At 36.4% G+C, this 26899-nt stretch overlaps 1 protein-coding gene across 1 annotated transcript in view; it reads left to right on the top strand.

Moving 5' to 3' along the window:
- The window catches only part of SYNE1 (spectrin repeat containing nuclear envelope protein 1), a 583464-nt gene that overhangs the window by 173562 nt on the left and 383003 nt on the right, over window positions 1–26899 (top strand). The window contains 4 exon segments of the mRNA XM_044001388.1: window positions 88–225; window positions 4916–5080; window positions 18914–19026; window positions 19579–19747. Of these exon segments, the coding sequence (XP_043857323.1) occupies window positions 88–225; window positions 4916–5080; window positions 18914–19026; window positions 19579–19747 (585 nt within the window).

The following is a 26899-nucleotide window of genomic DNA, read 5'->3' as shown; positions in this document are numbered from 1 at the left end:
ATTCTCCTATCAACACAAATGAGTCAAATGGTGTGGTTTTCCTCATTTGACATATTGCCCTATTATTCCTGGTTTTTTTTCTGTTAGTCCTTTAAGCACTTCAGAATTCAGTATGAAATGAAGAGGAAACAGATCGAACTTTTAATTCAGCCACTACGGAGAGATGGCAAATTGTCACTTGATCAAGCTCTAGTAAAACAGGCATGGGACAGAGTGTCCTCCAGGGTGAGTTTCCCAAGTTCTAATTTCCTGTGCCAGTGTCTATGTTTATTTGTGGTACATTTTTAATGTCACTTGAGTGGTTTTTCATTAGGTTTTGCAGTTTCCTTTGGGAGATGGAGAGAGGACTACTTTCCCTTTTTGGTGCTGGACTTTTCAATTTGAAGAAGGCATAACAGGTCTCAGAGCCATTCATATTATATCTTCTTGTCAACTTTTTCTTCATGCCCTTTGGAAAGTTTATTCTGATCCTTTAGTTGTCTTGCCTTATATCCCTTGCCTGCCCTCTTCTCTTTTTTGTCTCCCATCTGATTATATAATTTAGTGAACAGAGGATGTTATAGATGGAAAAACTCTATCTTCATTTGAGTGAATAGCCAAGAAAATCTCCAGCAATAGAACCTTTACATAATTTCCCTATAGTCCATTATAGTGTTGCTGCTGTTGAAATAACTCAGACAGCAAATAAATTCTCCCTGTAGCTAAATATAATCTCTTTTGGTGCAATTTAAGCAATTTCCTCTTGGAATTCTAGTCTTTGAAGGCACTTTAGAGTGTCCAGTCTCTCCTTGAAATATTAATCCCCTCTGTATCACCACTAGCAAATGGGCATATAACCTTAAGTTGAAGACTTTTAAATGATGGAGAGTTCATTATATCATAAGACATTCTATTTTCTGATAGCTCCAATTCTTAGGAATTAAATTAAATCTTGGGCAGATAGGTGGCACAGTGGCTAGAGCACTGGGCTTAGCATCAGAAAGACTCATCTCCATGAGTTCAAGTCTGGCCTCAGACACTTAATAGCTATGTGACCCTGGACAAGTCACTTAACCCTGTTTGCCTTAGTTCCTCATCTATAAAATGAGCTGGAGAAGGAAATGGCAAACTACTCCCATATCTTTGCCAAGAAAACTTTAAATGTGTTCACAAAGAATCAGACATGACTGAACAACTAATTCTTAGGAAACTTTTTTTCTCCTTTAATGGATAGATCTTACATGGATATGGAAGAGACAATTTCTATATTCTTCATATGAAATCTTCATCTGAAATTCTTCATTTGAAGGAATATTCTTCAAATGAAATCCCTGTAGTCTTGAAGACAGAAATTAAGATAGACCTCAAGCTTTTTCTTGTCATGGCTCACTATCAGTGGTTTATATTTTCCTTTTTTTCTTTCCATTAGCATTGTTATTCTTTTATGGAATTTCTTTAGGGGTCTAGAGATCAAGTTAAATTCCAAGTCAGTCTTCTAGCTCTTTAACCCCTCCTTTGATTCTCTCCTATGGCTTCATTTATCACTATTCTGCAGATGAATCCAGGGCTGATCTTTCTACTTACATCCATATGAACATTTCCAGGTGACTTCTGAATATCTCCACCTATATATTGTACTTTGACTAAACATGTTCCAAACTTAATTTATTCCCATTTTTTCCCAACCCTCAATCCTGCCTTTTCTTCCAGTTTCCTTATTTCTACTGATGACATCAATATCATCTCAGTCTCCCAGGCTTAAAGTCTTGCCGTTGCCTTGACTACCTTCTCCCTTACTAATCCCTAATACCCAGTCAATTTAAAGTTCTTGTTGATTCTATCTTCAGAGTACTTCTCACATCTGTATTCTTTCCACTTACACTTTCAGGATCCTAGTTCAAGCCTTCATATCATCTCACTTGAATTAGTATTAAAGCTTCTTAACTACAGCTCCAGGCTCTACCCTCTCCATTTCATTCTTCACACAGTTGCCAAAGGGGTCTTCCTAATGAATATAGCTGAACATTTCACTATTCTACTCATAAACATTTTGGGATATCCTACCACTGTTAGGATAAAATATCCTCTACAGTCTTTCTCCATCCCACCTGGCCAGATTTTATTTCACACTATTTCCTTTCACATAATCTACATTCCAACCAAATGAACAGCTTTATCTTTCATGATCGTGCCCTATACTGCCCTACTTCCAAGATGTAGTATAGGTTCTTTATGCTTGGGGTGTACTCCCTCCACATCTCCAACTATTAAAATCTCTTTCTTTTTTTCAAGGTCCACTTTAGGTACCATCTCCTTCATGAAACCTTCCCTCATAACTTTCCATGATCTATCCCACCACAATTTTTCATTTAGGCCCTTTTTTGGATCTCTTCCTTGGCTTTATCATATTCTACCATAGTAATATGGGGAGTAGTTATATGATGCAGTCACGTCAGAAAAGCTTTTATTAAGTGGCACCTCATGCCAGGGATTGCATTCAACAATGAGTATACAAACAGTATTTCCTCTTGAGGAGATCAGTCTAATGAGGTGACTCTCAGGTTCACGTAGGGACAGCCAAACCAATCCCACCACTCTCCATTACTGATTTGTCTCCCTATTAATTATATGTTTTCAGATTCAAAGGTCATCTACTGGATATACTCTGAAATAGTTTTAGAAAGTGCCCGAATTACAGAGATTCTTTAATTGGCTTGCCCGCACCTCAGAGTAAAACCAGGAAAATCTCTTTTCCCTTTATCTATTTTCCTAGGTTTTAATCTTGAAACTTGAACTTATAGACTTTGACAAAATTACTATTAATTGACATGCAGTTTATTGGAATTATCGAGTAACATTCTATAGACATTCAAACAAGGCTGTGATAGGGCTTCCTTTCCCAGTTCTTTTTCTAACTCTTGGGATTTCACCATCATAGCTCAACTACTATCTTACTCTGGAAGTTCTCTCCCTCCCTATGACTGTCTTACCCCAAAAGATCCCTCTTGGGGCAGCTAGGCAGTGCAGTGGATAGATCACTGGCCCTGGAGTCAGGAGTACCTGAGTTCAAATCCATCCTCAGACACTTAACACTTACTAGCTGTGTGACCCTGGGCAAGTCACTTAACCCCAATTGCCTCACCAAACCCTCCCCCCCCAAAAAAAAAACACAAAATAATGAATAAAAGATCCCTCTGCCCTGGCCGGGGGGGGGGGGCACTCTTTTGCTTTGAGTGAGTTGCTCCCAGAATTTCCATTTTTAAGAATGGACCAATCTTTTGTGTCCCTCTCCTGATTCTGCTCCTGACTCAGACTTTACATTATTGCCGTGAGTAAGTATCCTTCTCCACCCCTACCTTTTCAACTTTCTCTTATGTGTTGCTTTTCCTCATTTGATTATAAGCAACTTGGGGACAGTTAATTGCCTCTCTTTTTATTGTATTTGTATCCCCAGCACTTAGCACAAGGCCTGGCATATAGTGTTTAATAAATGCTTGTTGACTTGACTTGACTCACAGACCCTCATCTCTTTCTCCCTTCCTTTACATGTTCCCTGCTGGCCTATGTTGGGTTTACTGAAGAAATGAATTGCATTTTAAATTATGGAGAGAAATTCCCAAGCACAGGGCTCTGGAACAATGGGAAAAAATAAAGATGTAGATTGGATTTCACTCTCATCAGTATCGCCACAACTGGTGATTCAACCTGATCTAAGCTCCTGAACACTCCTACTATGTATTTGCTTTGTCTCCTTCCCTCCCTGTCTCCCTCCTTCCCTTCCCCACCTCGCATATAATCATCTGCTCTCATCTCATACTTCCTCTCTATTTACCCATATGGTGCCCTCAACACATTGGGCTCTCCTGAATTCCAGCCAGAAATCTAGCCCAAGAATTTTCTATTATCCCACAAAGATACTCCAAAGTCTCTCTGATTCTAGAGAAATCCTTCCAAAATTTTCTGGGTCTTATTACCCTAGGGCTATGCTGCCTTGTCTTATTATTATTTATGTGTTTGCATATTTGATGAAAAGCCTATGATGGTCAGGAACTATATCAGTTTTCATCTTCTTATCCCCACACCAAGTATGTGATCCTGCACATTGTAGGTATTTAGTAGGTGTTTGTTGTATTAAAGCAAATTTAACTGAAAGTTCTCATCTCTATCCTATTAGACTTCTGATGGCATTAGATGGGCTTTTCCGGGGAGTGTGGGAGAAAGAATAGCATTCATTTATGTAGGAGGAAGAGTGTAGGAGACTTTTTTAAAAAATTCAGAATGATAAGAGAAGGACAGACTCTAAAAGATCTTCTCTATCTTTGGAAATGCCAAAATGTTCTGGGGAAGTTATGATTAGGAGTGGGCATCCTGGACCTGATGACAAAAGTCCAGAAATTGGTCCAAACTTAAGGGTAGTATACTGGGATGCACTGCAATCTGCTCTATATAGGCTTCATTCAGATATTATGAGGTAGTATTTGTAAAATAATTTAGCACAGTGCTTGGAATATAGTAAGTGCATAATAAATGCTTGCCCTCTTCCTTTCCTTCTTTCCTTCCCCCTGTCATTATACACAGAGTCCTTGAGTTTATCAGAAGATCTAGCCCATTTCATGTCAGTGAAAATGAAAAGTCTTTGTACCCTTCAGTAATTTGTTACTTCTGGCAAAGGAGAGGAGATGACCAGGCATATAGAAAAGAAAAGGAAAATACCTTGTGTGGCTGCCCTATGGCAAACACATGGGAGGGTGTGGACAGCCAGGATGGACAGGCATAGTTTAGTTAAGATCTGCATCATTGTAGGGGTCATTCCACATTGATGACATCCTAGATAGATTTGAATTCTTCTGAACTCAAAATTCTTTGTTGCTGCTGTCACTTTATTAACTTTCCTTGAAAGAAATTTTATTTTTTTCCTGATTTTTTTTCATGTCAGCTCTTTGATTGGCACATACAGCTTGATAAGTCTCTTCCTGCACCACTGGGCACAATAGGTGCATGGCTTTATAGGGCAGAAGTTGCCTTACAGGAGGAAATAACCATTCAGCAGGTCCATGAAGAAACTGCAAACACAATACATCGGAAGCTGGAACAACATAAGGTAAGAAATCTATAAGCCTATTAGTCATAAGTTGCTTAGAGACAGAGGCCTCCCCCAAATTTTATCCACACATCATTTAGCAATGTTTTTTGTTACCTTAATTAAAATTATTTTGCCTTTTCTTATACATTCCAATCATGGGTTTCATTTCATTTGCTTGCATTGCCTTTTTTTGAAAGATGGCCTTTCAGTTTAAGAAACAATTACAAAATCCTTTGTTTTTATTGTTGTTGGTTGGGTCATTTTTCAATCTTAGAATTTATGTAAGAGCTGTAAAATAGATTGAAAAATAGGCCAACTTTTGTAGTATGTTTACAACTAAACTAATTGATATCTTGGATAGAGTAATCTGCCATCTCACCTACTGATATATTTTTAAAATATTCATCCTTGAGAGAAAAATACAATATGCTATGAATTATGAAGCTAGATTATGGCAGGATTATTGGATTAAAACCACATACCAGTGAACCATGAGATATGAGGTCTTAGTCATTTAATAAAACTGAAAAATTCTGAGTTTGGTCAAAAGAAGTACATTTCCTATTAACTGGTGGGATAACTTTGGACCATTCACTCTACCTCTCCTAGACATCAGTTTCCTTGTCTTAAAAAAAAAAAAAGAGTGGGGGGCAGCTAGGTGACACAATGGATAAAGTAGTGGTCCTGGATTCAGGAGGACCTGAGTTCAAATCTAGCCTCAGATACTTGACACTTACCAGCTGTGTGACCCTGGGCAAATCACTTAACCCTCATTGCCCTGTCTCCCCCCACCCAAAAAAGTGTAGGAATAAATTAGATTTCAAGTGACTTTCAGCTCTTAAATTTTTTGATCTGTAGCCTGTCAACATGATATCTTGTTTTGTTTTAATTTCTTTAAAACTAAGAATCAGTCTTCAAATTCCTTTAATATGTCTATCTAGGAAGTGAAAGAAATAAATTTAGCCAGTTACATACTTAATTACCTTTTTGATAGCTTTTTTGTGGTGATGACTTCTAGATAAGTAGATGGAATATTGTCCTTGGTGACCATAGAAAAATGTCATCCAACCTTCTTATTGTCTTATTTCTTAACATTGTAAGCAACTTAAGCTAAACTAAAGCTGGGAAAGGGCAAGAAGGTTTGAAAATTGTAAGGGTAACTAGAAACATGCCCTATGTTCCCTTTATCTATGAATGTTTTTTACTGTGATTCACACATAGAACATATTGCTCTCTGTAGTTATCTCCCTACTTTCTCTACCACAGTGGATAGAGCACTGAGCCTTAAACACTTACCAAGTAACTATTAGGTATATGACCCTGGGTAAGTCACTTAACCTTTGTTTATAACAGTTTCCTTAATTGTAAAGTGATGATGATAATAACACTTCCAACACATCTCAAATGAGATATTTTTAAAGCAGTTCACATACTGCCTAGCACATAGTAGGCACTTAGTTATTCACAGATGATCGTTGTCCAAATTGTTATTACTATATACAATATTCTGATTCTGCTCATTTCACTTTTCCATCAGTTCATATAAGTCTTCCCAGGTTTTTCTTAAACCATTTCCCTAATGAATAGTGATGCAAACAATTTAAACAAACTACTACCAAGGACATTACAGCAATATATTACAAATATCATACATTATGATTAGGTGGGATTTATATCAGGAATGCAGGACTGGTTCAATATTAGGAAATCTATCAGCATAATTGACCATATCAATAACAAAAACAGCAAAAATAATGTGATTATCTCAAAAATGCATGAAAGCTTTTGACAAAAATAATACTCATTCCTTTTGTTGTTGCTGTTTGTCCTTCATTCTCAGAGAGGACCATGAAAAATATCATGATGTACTGAATTGGATTTAAGTGAGGAAGAGCTGTGCAAATTCACCAGCCTCACTTTTTCCTGCAGAGCCATGTGGTTTGAGTGGCAAGATATGTAATCAGGACAGCTGGAGATGGCCCCAGTTATTTAAGGCAATTGAGGTTAAGTGACTTGCCCAGGGTCCCACAGCTAGTAAGTGTCTGAGGTCACATTTGAACTCAGGTCCTCTCAACTTCAGGGTCAGTGATCTGTCAGCTATGCTACCTAGCTTCCCCACTCATTCCTAAAAAACAAACAAACTAGGAAGCATAGAAATAAATGGAGCTTTCAGTAAAATAAGTATTATCTGTCTAAAATGACCAGCAAGCATTCTTTGTAATAACGACAACCCAGAAGCCTTCCCAATATGTTCAGGGGTGAAGCTAGGATGCCAGTTATCACCACTATTATTCAACTAGTTGAAATAATTAACAACTTCAGTGAAGTAGCAGGAAATAAAATAAATCCTCATAAATAATGAGCATTTCCATATATTACCAACATGGTCAAACAAGAAGAGATAGAAAGAGAAATTCCACTTAAATTAACTGTAGACAATATAAAATACTTGGGAGTCCACCTGCCAAGATAAACTCAAGAACTATATGAATGCAATTACAAAACATGTTCACACAAACTCAGATCTAACAACTGGATAGATATTAATTGTTCATGGGTAAAACAAGCTAATATAATAAAAATTACAATTCCACTTAAATTAATTTACTTATTCAGTGAGTACCTTACCAAACTACCAAAAATTGTTTTTGGAACTAGAAAAAAAAAATTCATCTGGAAGAACAAAAGGAGGTGCAAAAGCTTACTGAGGAAAATAATGCCTTAAAAATTCAAATTGGGCAGATGGAAGCTAATGACTCCATGAGACACGAGGAATCTGTCAAGTAGATTCAAAAAACTGAAAAAACAGAAGAAAATGTGAAATACCTAATTGGGAAAACAACTGACCTGGAAAATAGATCCAGTATTGATAACCTAAGAATTATTGAACTACCTGAAAGCCATGATCGATAAAAGAATCTAGACACCATATTTCAGGAAATTATCAAGAAAGATATAGAGACTCCCACAAGTTCCAAAAAAACCCAGAGCAGCCTAATGTACATAAGAACAGAGTGAGACTATTTATGAGCAAAAGAGGGCAATTCTGATGACCTACTGATCAGGCGGAACAGCTCAGTGCATGGTCATGACCCAGCCAGGAGCAGATGGCGCTTCGAGCACCTGTCAGTGTCTTCAGCGCCAGCAGCTTCTGAGGCTATGATCGTGGACAGGTGAGGGGGTTCAGCGGTAGGCTGGGGTGAAGTGGAGGCAGTCTCTGCTGGAGTTGGGGCAGAGAACCCTGGGTCTGAACCAGTGGGCTGAATCGAGTGGTGGTGGCCCAGTGGGGGAGGGGCAGAGGCATGCCAAGCTTCCAAACATAGAGAATCAGAGTTCAATCAGACTTCTGTTTCCATGTCAAAGAGAAAGCGGCCGTGGTTACTCACAGACCAGGCAGGCTGAGAAGAAGCCCAATCACCCTCTGGGCCACAAGTGTGTCCTGGAAGCAGTAATACACTTTAAGAAGGAGTTAAAAGCCAATAAATAGTCAGCCAGGATGAGTAGGCAGAGAAAGCAGCAGACAATCAATAACTTCTTTGGGGGGAAAGTAGACCACAATACACCCTCAGAAGAAGAAGATAATAACAGGGTCAAAGCTCCAACATTCAAAGCTTCCAAGAAAAATATGAATTGGTCTCAGGCCATGGAAGCACTCAAAAGGCACTTTGAAGAGAAAGTAGGAGAAATAGAAGGAATATTTAGAGAGATGGAGGAAAGAATGGAAAGAGAAATGAGAACAATGAAGGAAAGTCATGAGAAAAAAGTCAACAGTTTGAAAAGCCAAATGGGAAAAGAAATAGAAAAGCTCTCTCCAGAAAATAAATGCCTAAGAATTAGGATTGAACAAATGAAACTAGTGACCTTATGAGAAATCAAGACACAGTAAAGTAAATCCAACTGAATAAAAAAGGTGATATGAAATGTCTCCTTGGAAAAAAAAGCTGACCTGGAAAACAGATCTAGGAGAGATAATTTGAAAATCATTGGACTACCTGAAAACCATGACCAAAATAAGAACTTAGAAACCATCTTCCAAGAGATTGTCAGGGAAAATTACCCTGATATTCTGGAAGCAGAAGGCAAAATAGAAATTGAAAGAATCCACTGATCACTTCCTGAAAGAGATCCCAAAAGGAAAACCTCCAGGAATATCATAGCCAAATTCCAAGCTCCCAGGTCAAGGAGAAAATATTGCAATCAGCTAGAAAAAAGGAATTCAAATACTGTGGAGCTCCAATAAGGCTAAAACAAGATCTAGCATCATCTACATTAAAGGACTGGAAGGCATGGAATATGATATTCCAGAGGGCAAAGGAACTGGGACTAGAGCCAAGAATCATGTACCTAGCAAAACTGTGTATAATCTTTCAGAGGAAAAAGTGGGACTTCAATAAAAAAGAGGACTTTGAGGCATTTGTGATGAAAAGACCTGAACTGAATAGAAAATTTGACTTTCAAATACAAGACCCTGGAGAAGCATAAAAAGGTCAACAGGAAAAAGACTTCATGAGGGATATTAAAAGATCAAACTGTTTACATTCCTACATGGGAAGATAATACTTTAAACTCGTAAGAACTATCTCAGTAAGGAATTCAGAGAAGACACATGTCTGAACTGAATATGAAGGGATGATATCTGTAAAGCATTTATGTTTTGTTCTTTGTGGGGCAGACAGGGTGGAGTGTCTTATGTCTGGGGCTGCATTTGGGCTTGGGGCCTCCTGAGTCCAGGGCTGGTGCTTTGTCCACTGTGCCACCTAACTAACCCATAATGACATCTTTAAAATAGGGTTGAGGTGTGGGTAGGAGGAATAGACTGGGGGAGAGGTAAGGGGAGAGATGGTCTGGGGAGAGGTAGTTCGCATGAAGGAAACAAGAAAAGAGCTTATGGAGGGGAGGGGAAGAGGGGGAAGGAGTTGGGGAGTAAGTGCCCCTTAATATCATCAGAATTGGCTCAAAGAGGGACTAACATACATACTCAAGTAGGTATAGTAATATATTTTTGCCCTGAGGGAGAGGAGGGAGATAAGGGTGGGGGGGGGAGAAGAAGGAAAGGAGGGAAGGGCAGAGTGAGGGAGAGAGCAGTAAAAAGCAAAACACTTTCAAGGAAGTTAAAAATGTTCTGCATTACTACACAAGTATGACATATTGAATTGCTTGATTTCATAGGGAGGGTTCAAGAGGGAGGGAGGAAGAAAAATTTAGAACATAGAATTAGCTCAAAGACATTAATCTCATCAGAGTGGGTTAAGGAAGGAATAATATTCACACCCAATTGGGAGGAATAATCTATTTAACCCTATAGGAAAGTAGGAGGGGAAGAGGATGAGGAAGGAAGGTAAAAAAAGGGAGTGCAGCATGGAGGAGGGAACAGTGAGAAGTAAAACATTCTTGAGGAGGAATAGGTTAAAAGAAGATAGAAAATAGAGTAAATATCATGGGAAGGGAATAGGATAGAGGGAAATAGTTATATTGATTGATCATAATGGCAAAACGTATGGTACCTACTTTGAGGGCTATTATGAAGAAAATTCTCTGTCAAGTTTAAGGTACTATATACAGGTTATGATGAACAGGATACTATCAGAAAAACCTGGAAAGACCTACATGAACTGAAGCAGAGGGAAATGTACTATATACAAAATAACAGCAAGAGTGTAAGATGATCTGCTGGGAAGCATGTGGTTATTTTTAGCAAGGCAATGATCCAATATAACCCTGAAGGACTTATGAAAATTGCAACCCATCTACAGAGAAAGAACTGATAGTATCTGAAAACAGATGGAAACAATTTAATTTTTTTTTCTTTTTCCTCTTTGACAATTCCTTAATCTGAAGTTTGGGGGGTTTTTACTGTTTTCCCTCAAAACCTAGCTAATGAGGGAATGTTTTCCATGACTATTCCTATATAAGTTATTTTGAATTGCTTGAGTTCTTGTGGGTGGGGAGGAAGAGAAGTTGGAACACAAAGTTTTTAAAAATTGATGTCAAAATGTGTTTTTACATATATTTTGGAAAATAAAATCCAATTAAAAAATAAAAATTAAAAAAACAAGTACATAACTTCAACATTAAAGGATCAGAGGACTTGGGAATATGATATTCCTGGAAGGCAAAGGAACTGGTATTACATCCAAGAATATACTAGCCAGCAAAATTAATCATAATCTTTCAGGGGAAAAGATGGATATTCAATGAAATGGGAGACTTTAAAACTTTCTAATGAAAAGCCTAGAACCATACAGAAAATTCAGTCTACAAATACAAGACTCAAGAGACACATGAAAGGGCAGATAGGTGGCACAGTGGATACGCTCATCTTATTTGGCTCAAAGAGGGAATAACACACTCAATTGAGTATAGAATTCTATAAAGAAAAAGGTAGAGTGCTAATAGAAGGAAGAATAAAACCAGGAGGGGAAAGGGGAAAAGGACAAAAAGATGGTGGGGCTGATAGAAAGGAGGGCAAAACTAGGAAATGAAATAGGAAAGGACAAAAGGGAGTTGGGGCTGATAGAAGGGAGATTAGACTGAGATGGCCAGAAACAAAGCACTAGTGAGAAGGGACAAGAGAAAGGAAAGAGAAAACTAAAAACAAGAAAAAATAGGATGTAATACAGTTGGTAATCATAACTGAATGTGAATGGGATGAATTCTCCTATAAAATGGAAGCAGATAGCAGAGTTGATTAAAAACCAGAATCCTACACTATGTTGTTTACAAGAAACATATTTGAAGCAGAGAGATACACACAGAGTAAAGGTAAAAGACTGGAGCAGAATATTTTATGCTTCAGCTGAAGTAAAACAAATCAGGGGTAGCAATCCTTATCTCATACTAGTCTTAAAAGTAAAAATTGACCTAATTAAAAGAGACAAGGAAGGAAACGACATCTTGCTAAAAGGTACCATAGACAATGAAGTAATATCAATACTAAACATAAGCAGATGGATTTCAGAAAAACCTGGAAAGACTTATATGAATTGATGCTGAATGAAATGTATATCAACATTTTGTGATGATCAACTGTGATAGACATAACTCTTCTCAGCAATACAATGATCTAAGACAATGCCAAAAGATTTATGGTAGAAAATGCTCTCCATGTTCAGAAAAAGAACCATGGAGTCTGAATGCAGACAGAAGCACACTATTTTCACTTTTGTCCTTGCTTTTTTTATTATTGTTCTTGTTTATTCTTTCTTGCATTTTTCCCTTTTGTTCTGATTAATGTTGAAATATGTTTAACATGATTGTAATGTATAAACTGTATCAAATTGTTTGCTGGCCTCTGAAAAGGGGAGGTAAGGGAGGGTGGGAGAAAAATTTGGAACTCAAAAAATATTTACCTATAATTGAAAAAATTAAAAATAAAATTTTAAAGTAAAAAGAAGAAAGAGAAAGAGAACGAATAGAGGGAAAGAAGGGAGGGAGGGGTAAGCATTGTTTCAACCTTTCTCTCATCAGATTTGGTTCAGGGAGGAAATAACATATATTCCCATTTGTATAAAGAAACAGCTTACTCTTTAAGGAATCAAAAGGGGAAGGGGAAAGGGGTGGTATTAATAGAAGGGAGGGCAGAAGCAGGGGAAAAAAGGGGAAAGAAAAGGAAGGGTAGCTGATAAAAGGGGGACAGATTGAGGGAGGCAGTGGTCAGAAGCAAAACACTGGTCAGGAGGAATAGGGTGAAAGAAGGGAAAAAAGAGTACAAACAAAGGGGAAAAGAGGATGGAGTGAAATAAAGTTAATAATCTTAACTGTGAATATGAATGGGATGAACTTTCCCATAAAACAAAAGCAAATAGCAGAGTGGATTAAAATTCAGAATCCTACAATATATTGTTTACAAGAAATACATTTGAAGCAGAGAGATACACACAGAGTAAAGTTAAAAGGTTGGAGCAGAATATATTATGCTTCAGCTGAAGTAAAAAAAAAAGCAGAGGTAGCAATCCTTATCTCAGACAAAGCAAAAGCAAAAATAGGTCTAATTAAAAGAGATAAAGAAGGAATCTACATCTTGCTAAAAGGTACGATATATATTGAAGTAATATCAATACTAAACATGTTTGCACCAAGTGGTATAGCATATGGGGTGACCACCTGACAATGGAAAGTTCCTTTTGGATGGGATGGGGAAAACTTGAATGAAGAGTGGTGTGGGAAAAGCTGGAAGGAGGGGTGGGGTGGAAAAACCTTGAAGGAGGGGTAGTGGTCCTGACATCTGCAGTTATCTCTGTTCCCAAGCTACTCAACTAGTAGCCATGCCTAATGGACGTATCTCCCCTTACTTCTTAGGTGTGTCTGTCCTTTAGTTTTGCCAATCAAACTTAAAAGCAAACAATATGACAATATATTAAATACAAATCCGTTTGACAGTTCAACTAAAAGCAAACAATATGACAAGAGTATATGATTCAAAAGAGGTTGTCAAAGATAAGGATGCCTAGATTTTTTAATAAGTTTTTGGGAGGAAAACAAAATGGCTCCAGCAGATGAAGGTGTTCATTGAGAACCGTAAAATCTACCAATTATCCTGGAGAAATATGCCACAGTAGATAGGGGCTTATCTGCTAGCTATAAATTCCCAGACATTTGAAGAGGCAAATGATACGCAATACTAAAATGACTCTGGGGTTTGCTTGACACTCACTTGTATATTGTCTGGATTCAATTGGGGTTCAGTTGGAGAGCATTTTGATCTCGTTCATCTAAAAAACATTTATAGCAGCTCTTTTTGTGGTGACAAAGAATTGATTATTGAGGAATGCTCAACACTTGAAAATGGCTAAACATGTGTTATATAATTGTGATGGAAAACTATTGTTCTATAAGAAATAATGAACAGGATACTTTCAGAAAAACTTGGAAAGACTTATATGAACTCCTACAACGGGAAGTGAGCAGAACCAAGAGAGCATTTTACTCAGTAAGAGAAATATTTTATGATGATTGACTGTGAATGACTTAGCTTTTCTCAGCAATAGTGATCCAAGATAATTCCAAAGGACTTATGATGAAAAATGCTATCCACCTCCAGAGAAAGAACTGATAGAATCTGAATGCAGATTAAAGCATAATTTTTTTCACTTTCTTTTTTTTCCTTGTTTTTTGGCAACATGACTAACATGAAAATATGTTTTGAATGATTTCAAATGTATAATTTATATCACATTTCTTGCCTTCACAATGGGTAGTGGAAGATTGGGAAGGAGAAAGAATTCAGAATTCAATTTTTTAAAAGTATTAACATGAAAGTTAATGAAACAAACAATACAGGAGAAATGAGGTTTTTAATTGGGGCAGATGAGCTATAACTCAGAATATTGCAAAGCAAGATTGATAGGAATTTTTTTAAAGTAAATATGTTTGGAATGTAGACCATAGCATATTACCAATGATGATTTGTAAGCAAGAATGAAATGTAAGCTCCTTGAGGGTAGGAAAATTTTCATTTTTTTTCCTTTGTATTTTCATCTGGCACAATGCCTGGTATGTAGTAGGTGCCTAATAAATGCTTTTCGATTGATGAATTATCATCAAAGATGACCAATATTGGCTTGATTCTTCATTTTCCAAAAGTATTTGCTTTATTTAAGATAAATTGATTTACATTTGTCTTATTATGTGCATTTTTCTCTTACAATTACATCCTTTACATAAAACCCTTAGTTTGGTTATTTAACTATCACATTCTTGCAAGCAAATATTTCTTAATCCATTTTCACTCAAAATTTCACTGACTCAATGTCTTAATTCAAATAGAGGACAGTACAAATAAAGGAAAGTGATAATTGGTAGCAATTTTTAATTGAGCCTTTTAACATTCTAGGAGGCTTCTTTCTCAATTCCTTAGTCCCAAGTGTAGCATTTGCAGGTGATCCAGGATTATTGGAGGTTAGCAACACATATTGTTGGGATTTCTTCTAGTGCATCATGTATTAGGGATATTCCTTATTAACACTGTATTAGTGATTAAATAATCATTAAGCATCAATTATGTACCAGACACTGTGCAATAGGTCTAAGGCACTGTCTTTAATATCTCTTTGTTTAGCTCAAGGTAACTCATAATGCCAAACCTGTGAACATCAATTCAATATGCAGTTATTAAATACATAGTATTTTTTAAAAATTAATAAAGTATTTTATTTTTTTCCGTTTCATGTAAAGATAGTTCTCAACTTTTGTTTATACAAGCTTTACAATTTCAGATTTTTCTCCCCTCCCTCCCCTCCCTCCCCCCCTCCCCTAGACAGCAGGTAATCTGATATAGGTTATATATATATATATATATATATAGAGAGAGAGAGAGAGAGAGAGAGAGATAATAACATTAAACATATTTCTGCATTAGTCATGTTATAAGAGAAAAAATCAGAGCAATAATGAAAAACCTCAAAATAGAAAAAAACAGCATCAAAAACAAAAGAAATAGTATGGTTCATTCAGCATCTATACTCCACAGTTCTTTTTTTTTTTCTTGGATTTGGAGATCCTCTTCCATCACAAGTTCCCTGGAACTCTTTTGTGCCATTACATTGGTGAGAAGAATATAGTCCATCACAGTAGATTAACACTCAATGTTGATGATACTGTGTACAATGTTCTTCTGGTTCTGCTCATCTCATTAATCATCAGCTCACGCAAGACCCTCCAGGTTTCTCTGAACTCCTCCTGCTCATCATTAAATACATAGTATTACGGTACTCTGTGCTAGGTTCTGAGGACATAAAAATAAGAATACAACAATTTCTGTCCATCAAGAGACAGGGAAGAGGGAGATTATATACATAGTTACATAAATATATAACATATTAAAAATGCACAGTATTTTAGGTGGAAGAACTATAATGGAATCATGAATGATTTCTTGTAGGAGATGGCACTTGAGTTGATCCCTGAGGGGATTTGGGAATCCAAGAGGTGGAAGTGAGGAGGGAGGGCATTCCAGATAAAGGGAAATTTGTCCACATTATTTGCAGGATTGAAAAGGAACTTCACAAAATTTGTCAGTAGGTCAAAACAGGAAGTATACCAAGAGATATGATTTCACATGAAGATCTTTTATGTGGGGAAAATAGCATGGTATACCATCAGATCACTGTTGATTCTTACAACTGGAAGGGGATGTAGAGGGTTTCTGCCCCAACTCTGTCATTTTATTATTGGGGAAACTGAGGCCCAGAGAAATAAAGTGACTTGTGTACGGTAGCTAAAATTCTAGCTAAACTGTCTTAAAATCTATTGAGTGGTCACTATAAATTATAAGCTTTAGCAAGAGTTTAGACTTTTAAGTATTTATTAAGGAACATAAGAATTTGGTGAGGAGAGAGAAAGAGGCCAAGATTCCTTCATCTATCTATCTCAGGGAGCCAGTGTCTGTGCTCCACTCAAACCAAGGTCCCGAGTGAAAGAGAGCTTGCTTGCTCCTTCCTCCTCCCAGAAACCTCCTCTCCAACAGGAAACAGAGCTGTACACACACACACACACACACACACACACACACACACACACACACACACAGAGTTCCAACGTAATTGGCTGGTAGCTCTGATTGACAAGTCCCACAGGTGGTTCTTTAGATGTAACTTCCGGAAGCTAAAGTTACATGGTCTCTAAATCACATGGTTTCTCCTCATGGGGGAGCTTCCCTACAGTATCTCTCCAGCAGGGATGCCATTCCAATTCTCACACTTGTCCAAGATCATACTGCAAGTTAGTGGCAGAATTTGGACAAAAACATGAGCTCCTGACTCAGCATCTCGTGGTCTTTCTTCTATACCATGTTGGTTTGTGGGGGCCAAGAAATGAGATCTAAAAATATGACTATATTATTACATGAGATATTCCTTTTAGGAAATCATCATTTTTTTTACTTGATCATTAAGCTTCACTCTTTCCTAGGTTTTATATTTTTTCCCAGCATGAAAATTCCCAAATATTATGTTTAGTGGCAAATTTATGCTTGTAGTTCTTACAAACTCTGGTCGCACTTATACAGACTCCCACTCTCTCTGCCAGTTAGCTATATTCTTTGTAGGTTCTTATTTCAACTCCTGCTATTACTAACAAGTCAAGTTCCCAGAACCAGATTATATCTTCTTCTTTGGATTTTAGGGAAAGGGGTTCTCCCCAATATTGATTACTAATTACAGTTACTATTTCCCTTCTAACATTGATTGACCAAGAAATTAGGACCTTTTATCATTTAACTGATTTAAATCATTTAGCTTTGGCAGAGAGATGGTACTGAAAAAATAAAGGATGAACAATGGAAACATGTGTCCCTGAATTAGAGGCACCTCCTCCCCTCTACTATCTTGGTCTTTGGGAAATCAAGCTAAAATTTAACATGGTTTATATACAGTTTCCTCCCTGCCAAGTTCACTTCTGAGTATGGCATAGCCAATGGATAAAAGGCTCCCTCTTGGCTGCCATTGATACACTGCTATTGTGGCTTAAGTAGGTTGCTCCTTATAGGACTTGACTGGTAGCAAATTCCCATATCTAGACCTCTAGTGATTTGCTCTTGAAGTAGATCTCTTATGCTATCACCAAACTCTAGTAGAGACTTCTCACCTTTTGGTGCTCCTAGGCTCATGGAAGTCCTCAGTGCCCCTTTACCCAGGAACACAAGAGAATAGACACAACAGAGAAACAATAGCCAGTTCATGTGCTCACCAACCTTGGCAGCAGGTGACCACTGTTGCTGCTGCCTTTCTTGCTACTCTGTCTCCTCCAACTCAGATGTTTATAGTAGGAGCATAGCCAGGGAGGAAAGAGACCAAGTTGCCCCTTTGTGAGGGTCTTTTGCATGCACACACAACCAATTTGGCAGGGGGAGTGTCTTTTGCTTGCACAACCAATTCTGGTTTACAAATCAGTTTAAAAAATTGGAAAGAGTTATAGAAATATCTCGGCATGTTTGTAAGTGGAGTTGGAACCTCCATTACACATGTCCAGAGGTAGGCTCACCAAACACTCACATGTTTGATCCCAGGACTAGACTCTCTAATTGGCTGGCCCCTCATTACTTTCAGGTCTGTCTATCTTTTTATAGTGCTCAGTGTCTCTCAGTTAACAAATAACCATGGACCTAGCAGGGGACTTAGGGCAGCATCTCCAAAAAAAAAAAAAAAAAGATATATACATTTCCCTCCTCCCCATCATGTGGTCCTTTTTATCTCATTCCTGGATGAACCACAAAAGTAAGAGTCAGAGGACAGCAAAACTCAGGCAATTGTTGCAAACCAGATAGGTCTGCAGCCGATGACCAGGAAATGTCATTAAATAAAACTATTGAGGGGCTGAGAGTCGGAGCCTGAGTTTATTTTCAAGTTTTACAAGTTGCGTTTGAGGAGAATTAATTACTGCTATTAGGCAGTGACCCATCAGTAACAGAATCAGTTACCATTAAAGGGTTAAATTATTTGTGTTTGGTTTTATGTTTTGTTTTTTTAAAAAATGACCATCCCAGGAAATTCATGGTAAAATCAGCATATTATTTGTGGAATCTCTTAAGTTTTCTTTTTGAGCGACCATAGAATCAAAACCATGCTCATGTTTCTTTAAAACCTCTGAATGATATTGTTGTGCAAGTGTCATGTGTGTTTAAAAGATGCCATAGTGATTAGGTTCCGCTCCAGCATAATGTCTTACATGTAAGTGCTTGAGCCTCTGTAAAAAGCCGGGAGCCTGTGATCAGAATAAAGCTGCCCCCGAATGTGGCAGCAGGACCAAATTGTTGAATACATTGACTCATCGTTGCAGGCTTTAACATCATGCTTTTTAGTTAGCATTCTGTGAGCAGTATTTCTTTTCTCTCCTTCTTTTTAAAAATCATGCCAGGATCTACTTAAAAACATAGATGGCCACAGAAAGGCATTCCATGAGATCCACCGGACCCGGTCTGTTAATGGTGTTCCTGTTCCACCTGAACAGTTAGAAGATATGGCTGAAAGGTAAGGAAAATCTCTAGCTTTACATTGAAATCTCTCCTTCAGCATGCATAGTGACTGCTTGTTGCTTGGTATTTTTCAGCACATGTTTTTCAAATCATGACTTGCTTTAGGTGAATAAACATGGGAGCCAGTAGCATCCCACAGTTTTCTGACTCTTGTGCCAAGATAGATAGGTCTGATTTATCAATATTGGAAAAGAAATGGCTTTGAAAAATAAGGGAATGATTTTTCCCCCCATAGGCAATATTGTTATTCAGAACTGTAAGGAACATTATGTAATGTTGCAAAAGGAAACAGATGAAGGATGAGTTGGCAGGGGAAAGAACTAAGCCAAAGATTTGAATTGTTGATTTGTGCCTTTAAATTCACAGAACTAGAAGAGGGAAGCTTTTTCTAAACCAGTCCTCAGGCTAGTGAATCAGCCAGAGTTAAAGGAAGCCTTGATTATTGCATTATGTTTCATATTAAACACAGCTCACACCTAACAGGTTAATAAGCATCCCTCTGTTACTATTGGTAACATTCTCTAAGTGAAGCACATTTCATTTCTAGGTTTAATTTTGTTTCATCTGCCTCGGAACTCCACTTAATGAAAATGGAATTTCTGGAATTAAAGTACCGGCTGTTGTCACTGTTAGTCTTAGCAGAGTCGAAGTTAAAGTCATGGATCATCAAATATGGAAGAAGGGAGACAGTGGAACTACTTCTACAGAACTACATTGTAAGTCACGTTTCTTTCAAACAAAATGCTGAAAACCTACCAATTTTGTTTTTTGAAATTAAAATAAATGGGAAAAGAAAAACCACCAGGAAATATTCATTAGATTAGCTGCTACTCTATGACCTTTCAGATTATTTTAAAGTGGAACACTTATTTGTTAACCCTTTGTGATCAGGTGAAAGTGATGGTTTCAGGATGCATGATTTTGCTTCATCAAGTTCATTCTTGAGGTGGGGGGGGGGAGGGGACGGCTGCCTGGTTGTTCCATAAGATGGCTACAGTGCCCAGCTACTGCTTTTCCAGCTTATTGTAAAAATTACACTTACATATCATAACCCACATCTCCCTAGACACAGTCAAGTGCTGGACAGATCCAATCTTCCTATGTCTTCAGGGAGTTGATTTACTTTGTGGGTAAACTGTAGCTAATGTTTAATGTTAGTCTGTGTTCTATCACCCAAATGGCAGTCTGTATCCATCTAGGAAGGATAAATAAATGATGATATTTAATATTAATAAGGAAAAGATTATTAGAAAGTTAATTACTTCTGTGGTGAATGAATTTAGTTTCCTTATCATTAGGGAGCTAAGTGGTATAATGAATAGTGTTGCACCTGCAATAAGGAAGACCTGAGTTCAAATCTCACCTTGCACACTTACTAGCTATATGACCCTAGGCAAGTCACTTAACTTTTGTATGGCTCAATTTCCTCTACAGTAAGATGAGGATGGTAATAATAACATCTACCTCCCAGGATTATTGTGAGGATCAAATGAGAAAATATTTGTAAAGTGCTTTGCACAGTACCTGACACACAGTAAACACTTAAATACCCCTCCCTCATCTGAAAAATGAGAAGTTTGAACTGTAAAATAACTCTACAAATTTTAATGGTTCTATGTTGTAATTTCTGTATCTATAATTTCAGATTATCTGAATTACTATTTTTTTTAAGATGGAACCTGTGATTTCATTGATATAGAGAGATCCCAGTGAAGAAACTCCCCTTACCAATTGAAACCATTCCCTGTTCTGCAAATAAAACTGATAGTGAATTTCCTGGGGTCTTGAGAGGTTGTTGTTTGCCTAGAATCACAATGGCCAGTAGGTGTCAGAGATGGGATTTGAACCTCAGTCTTACTGACTCTGAATCCAACTTTATATATACTATATCGGGGTGCTTCTTACCTATGAGTATGAATTATTGGTATTCAACTGTATTTAAACATAAGAGCTCCCTAGTAAGTTTTTGAGGCCAGATTTGAACTCAATTTATCTTGACTCCCAGCAGTTAGGAGGCACAGTGGATAGAACTCTGGGACTGGAGTCAGAATGAATCGAATTCAAATCTGGCCTCAGACACTCGCTGTGTGACACCAGGCAAGTCACTTACTCGTGATTACCTTAGTTTCCTCATCTGTAAAATGATCTGGAGAAAGAAATGGAAAACCACTCCAGCATCTCTGCCAAGAAAGGCTCAAATGGGGTGCTGAAGAGTCTGATATGACTGAAACAACTGAACAACATTTGTTTTATCCACTGCAACCTAGCTGTCTCCTAGGAATTTCTTATGTGAATGAAATTATAAGTACAGACTCCTCCTCCCAGACCAAGTATGTACAGTAACCAGGACTAATTACTAATAAGGAGTTCACAATGTAGGTCCTGGCAGATTTATTTGAATGAATAAATTTAACTCATTTTGAATTAATTCACCATTTGCGTATAATTAATGTATTATCTTCTGAAGATAGATTTTTTTTTCTTCTAAGTAAGTTAAACCTCCCCTATTCTTGTCATTTGGTATATACTATTAATTTATTTAGCAAATTTCTTTCTAAGGAAAGTTTTTCTTGATAATACATCTCAATCCTGATCAGGACATTTCAGGTTAAATCACACCAGTTTTAAATGAGTGTAATACAAATAAATGTATATTTATTTTACTTCACTGTAAGCATGCATGTAGTCATGGTAAATTTCTTTACTCTGGAGCTGTCTTCCTAGTATACAGACAAAAATGAACACTTTTAACTACTGCATCATAGAAAAGTTTTACCATATCTTAATTTTGCCTCCCAAATTATACGGGAATAGCATCTACTTTAAATCTTGGTAAAATTTAAATGGTTATATTCAAATGTTCACATATAGTTGTTAAAAATTTACTAGGGAGCATTAAACTTAAGGTATCAGTTGTCTCCTATCTAATTTTGTTTGGATCATTCAAAAGAATAATAATAATACCTATCATTTATATAGGGCTTTAAACTTGGCAGAGTGCTTTTAAATATTAATTTATTTGATCTTTATGACAACCCTGTAAGGTTGGTGCTACTATTATCTTCATCTTATAGTCATGGAAGCTGAAGCACAGGGGGGTTAAGTGGTCTGCTCAGGGTCACACTGCTGGTAAGTATCTCAGAATTTGAACTCAGGTCCAACACTTTATTGTGCCACTAAAACAACTGCATTGAAATAAATTAATTAATGCATGAATAAAAAATAAACAGATCAACAAATAACTTGCATGTATGTACATATGTGCATGCACATGTATATACACAGTGTACATATACATACAAGTTTGTATGCACACATGTTCACAATGTGTCTCCACATATACATGGTGATAATATATGTAATGATAAAAGGTAAGCTCAGTAGGTAATTTTGCGACTCTGCTTTCTTCCAGCTATTTAGAAATAGTCAGACTTAAATAGATAACATGAATCTTCCACCATTAATATAAATGCTAGCTATTATTAATGTACCAGTATAATAATGTTAGTAATCTTCTTTGAATTCCTTGGCATACAGGTTATATAAATGGTGAATTATTAATTACTTTAAAAGATAATGCTTACTGCCTACACCTTAAAGTTCATGTGAGGTTTAATAAGTTGCTCATTTTCAAACACTTTCTAATGCTCAACACGATTATTTTAAAATGCAGAACTTCATAAATACACAGCAGCTCAGGGAACTTAGCCATTTTTTCTTATTTTTCTCCTCACAATAGGAGCTACTAAAGAACTATAAAATCTTGGCTGCACAGGTCTTTGTTCTCTTGACTCGTTAGATTGTTTTAGGTACTGTGCTTGCTGTTTACAATGGTCAAGAAGATTTCATTGAAAAGCCAAAAGCATTGACTGTGTCTTACTGTATCCATGTCTCACCTCAGTAACAAATCCATTTAGTACTTTCACATATTTGGCCATTCCTGCAGAGAAGCAAAATGTTAGACTGTATATTACAAGCCACATTCTTCATAGCTTTTCTGTTACTTTATTGGACTATCATATATTAAAGATGCAACCTTTCTTTTTTTTTAAATTTCATTTTGTTTTTCAGTTAATAAAGATCCCCAAAACTTCTCTCTCATCTTAAAATAAAGAAAAAAAGAAACCCTTATAACAGCAATGCATAGCCAAGTAAAACAAATTCCCACATTGTACATGTCCAAAACTATGTCTCATTCAAACTCTTGAATCCATCATCTCTCACATACAGCAAGGTCCTGACTGGTGCAAACAATGAATCCCCTGAAGTCACATATATTTGAACTCACTCTGTTTGAAGTTGTAATTATGTACAATATGGTAATGGAATTGCCCACTGAAAATTTGAATGATGTGACCAGTTCAGGGGATTCATTGTTCATATTAATTGAGTCCTAGCTGTAGTTCTAATACAGTTTTACATGCTAGTAACTTTGGAGAGTTAAAGACACAGTCCTTTCCTGTTAAGAGTTTAGGAGATGGGGCAGCTAGGTGGTACAGTGGATAGAGCACTGACCCTGGAGTCAGGAGTACCTGAGTTCAAATCCGGCCTCAGACACTTAACATTTTCTAGCTGTGTGACCCTGGGCAAGTCACTTAACCCCAATTGCCTCACTTAAAAAACAAACAAACAAACAAAAGAAAAGAGTTTAGGAGATGAGTAGTATATTTCATCATCAGTCTTCTAGAACCATGGTTAAGTCATTCAATTGTTCAGTGTTCTTAAATCTTTCCAAATTATTTGTCTTTTTAGTGTTGTTATTGTTGTAAAAATTGTTTTCCTGGTTTTTATTTCATTCTTCATTAAGTCATATAGTTTCCAGGTTTTTCTGAACCTGTTAAACCTTATATTTTTTTTATAGCTCAGTAATATTCTGTTATGTTCAAGGCACAGACATTTTTAATGGTGCATTAACTTAAATATGTATCTCTCTATCTCTATCTAACTTTATTTCTCTCTATCTCTCTATCTATACATGTATATTTATATCATATATACATATATATTTCTTACAATCTTAGTATGGCCATCTTTAATAGCATGAAAATATTTGTAACTACAGGTATTTATTTATTGATGTTTGTTTATACTGATACTCTACTGATGCAAAATGCAATAACTAATGTGATTATAGAGAAATAAGGACTTCACAGTAGGATTTTCCTTACTTTGACTTTATTAATCACACATATTTATCTCAAAACTAGATTGTAAGCTATTTAACAGACAAGAACTATGTATTCTATTTCTCTAGAGTGTCTAGGATAGAGATAAAGATTGGTAAGTGTTTATTAAGTATTTATTGAGTTGTTCTGCTACAAATAATATTTGTAATAATATTTTACTCTAATGAATTTCAGAAACTATGGATTTCATTCCTCTCAACAGTATTACCTATATGTATTCTTATTTGGCATCTATCAAATGGAAACAATAAATTCACCCCTTCCCAAACTACCCTATATCTGTCTAGGGCACAACTATTCTTGTAATCAGTGAAGTTTGCAACCTTCAGGTCTTTCTCACCTCCTATAGCCAAAAAAAAACCATTAATTCTGTATTTATCCCTATTTCACTGGATTTAACATCTCTGTTCGATGATTGTGCCACTCTGCCTTATTTTAGTCCAATTCATGTGCAAGTCAAGACATCACTTTGGATATTATTGGTCTTCTTTGAAAATGAAAGATAAACAACAAATACACTTCTCTTCACTCACATAACTATCCTTGTTCAGATTTTCATCACTTTTCTCTAATCATTGCAACAATTTCCTAATTAGTTTCCCTACCTCAAATATTCAGTCTATCTTCCACACAGCCTAAATGCTGCTCCATAAGATATTTCATCTCCAAACTCAGTGCCTTTGCCTGTGCCTAAAAGAACTCTCGCCTTATCTGCCCCTCTTAGCTTCTTTCAAGGATCAAGTACAGATGTGGGAGTTGTATGGTTACTTAATTTAAATCACATGCAAAGCTATTCCAGATAATTTATTCTTCAGTTATTTGTTTGCTGTCTACATAGTTAAACAGATTGTGATATAATTGTGAAGCAAGTACCTTATAATTATTATAATCCATATCCTGGATAACTTTGTATATTTTTCTTTTTACCTGAGGGCAAGAAATATCTAGTCATATTGACTAAAATGGAGAATTGTGTGGGGTTAGAGCTAGATTTTTCTTTTGAAGTACCTTCTCTCGAGTTCCCTTTGCCAAAATCTTTACAGATAGCATAATTCATGTTCCCAGATCTTCACTGTAAGAATGGTCCAGGCAATTATCCAATTCAAGTAATCTTGGCTGATAGTATAATTCATGTTCCCAAATGATTCACCTTGAAGTTGCATATCTAAGACAAAAGAATGTAAAGGAAGAATGTAAAGTAACACTCATAATCTACCTCCATTCAGTTCATGACTTGGCCAAAAGGAAAGCTCAAAAAGAAGGCTTTTCATCCTTCCAAGAATGAGAATAATGACATCTCAAATTTAGGGGAGGCGGGGGCTTTTAGTTCTTCAAAGCTCTTCCCTCAGGAAAAAAAGCATGAAGTTCTTGGTGTGAATAGTATGATTAAACACATTTTCAGAGTCTTAAAATGGCTTGTCCAAGGTTGCATAGGTGGTAAGTGGCAGATCATGGATTTGGACAGAGATTTATTCATTACATAGTTCAATTCTTATATCCATAACACATTAATAACTATGACTACTACTATAGTGGTATATAAGAATGTGGTTTTTGGTCTGAACCATGGATTTCATATTCAAGATGAACTCCCAGTGTGGAAAAGACTTCCATTAATACACATCAGGATCTCTTCTGTAGCTCATTTTCTTAGAGAGTTGTATGAGACATTGAGAGTTGAAGTAACTTCCTCATAGTCAAACATGTATATAGCTGAGGCTATACTTGAGTGGTCTTCCTGACTCCTCCAAGTCTAATTCTCTATCAATGATTCCATGTCTCTTCTTTTACATATTAGATATTTTAATAATCTAATAATAAACATTTTATAGTGCTTTAGGGTTTATGGAACACTTTCCTCACAATAACCTTGTGAAATAGATCATAAAAGTATTAATGTCACCATTTTACAGATAAAGAAACTGAGGCTTAGAGATGTTATAAAGCTAATAAGACGAGGATACCAGACTAAAACCTTTCCCTTTGCCCACCTCCATATCCCTAGGTCCCATAACTGTTCACTACATTATATTTTCAAAATATCTTTTCTTGAATGCCTTGTCCCACTAGTAATTTGAAAATGAACAATTTCTTCTTGCTCAACTTTATTCTGTCTTTAAAACACTATAGTATGTTAATTAATTTTTTGTAAAGGACCTCAATTTATTTGACTTATTTGGATTATTAAACCATTATTATCATGATTGTTTAGAATAGCTAAGTACTAGACATTATTCTTGCTGTATGATGTAAAAATCATAGGACTAATGTCTTCTTTACAGGTTAGAACTAAAATAAAATTCAGTTAATCACATAGAAGATATGGAGCTCATCAACTGAATCCTGTTGTTTAAAGAAGTTTTAAAATAAGAACCCCTTCAAGGAAAATAGAGATTTTTTAAAAATTTCTACCCTTGATCTTTCTGGGTTTTGGCATGGTGTGCTTGACTTTTAGATAGAAATTTGCTTACTTGATTAAGCCTTATTTTGTTTTATCTACTTTTAGATTACTGAAATACATTTCAATTATAGTTTTTTAAGGAATAGGTTTTTTTCTACTTTTCTTGGAAAATCAATGACATTAATAAACTAATTAGAGTATGATTTATTTACTTCAACATCAAAAACAATAGATTGCATGGCAGTTACTAAGTAAAGTGGTCACTATGTATTCTTATCCAA

The sequence above is a fragment of the Dromiciops gliroides genome, chromosome 4 (genome assembly GCF_019393635.1).
Source record: "Dromiciops gliroides isolate mDroGli1 chromosome 4, mDroGli1.pri, whole genome shotgun sequence".
Taxonomy (NCBI): Eukaryota; Metazoa; Chordata; class Mammalia; order Microbiotheria; family Microbiotheriidae; genus Dromiciops; species Dromiciops gliroides.
This window is presented reverse-complemented; position numbering and strand designations above follow the sequence as displayed.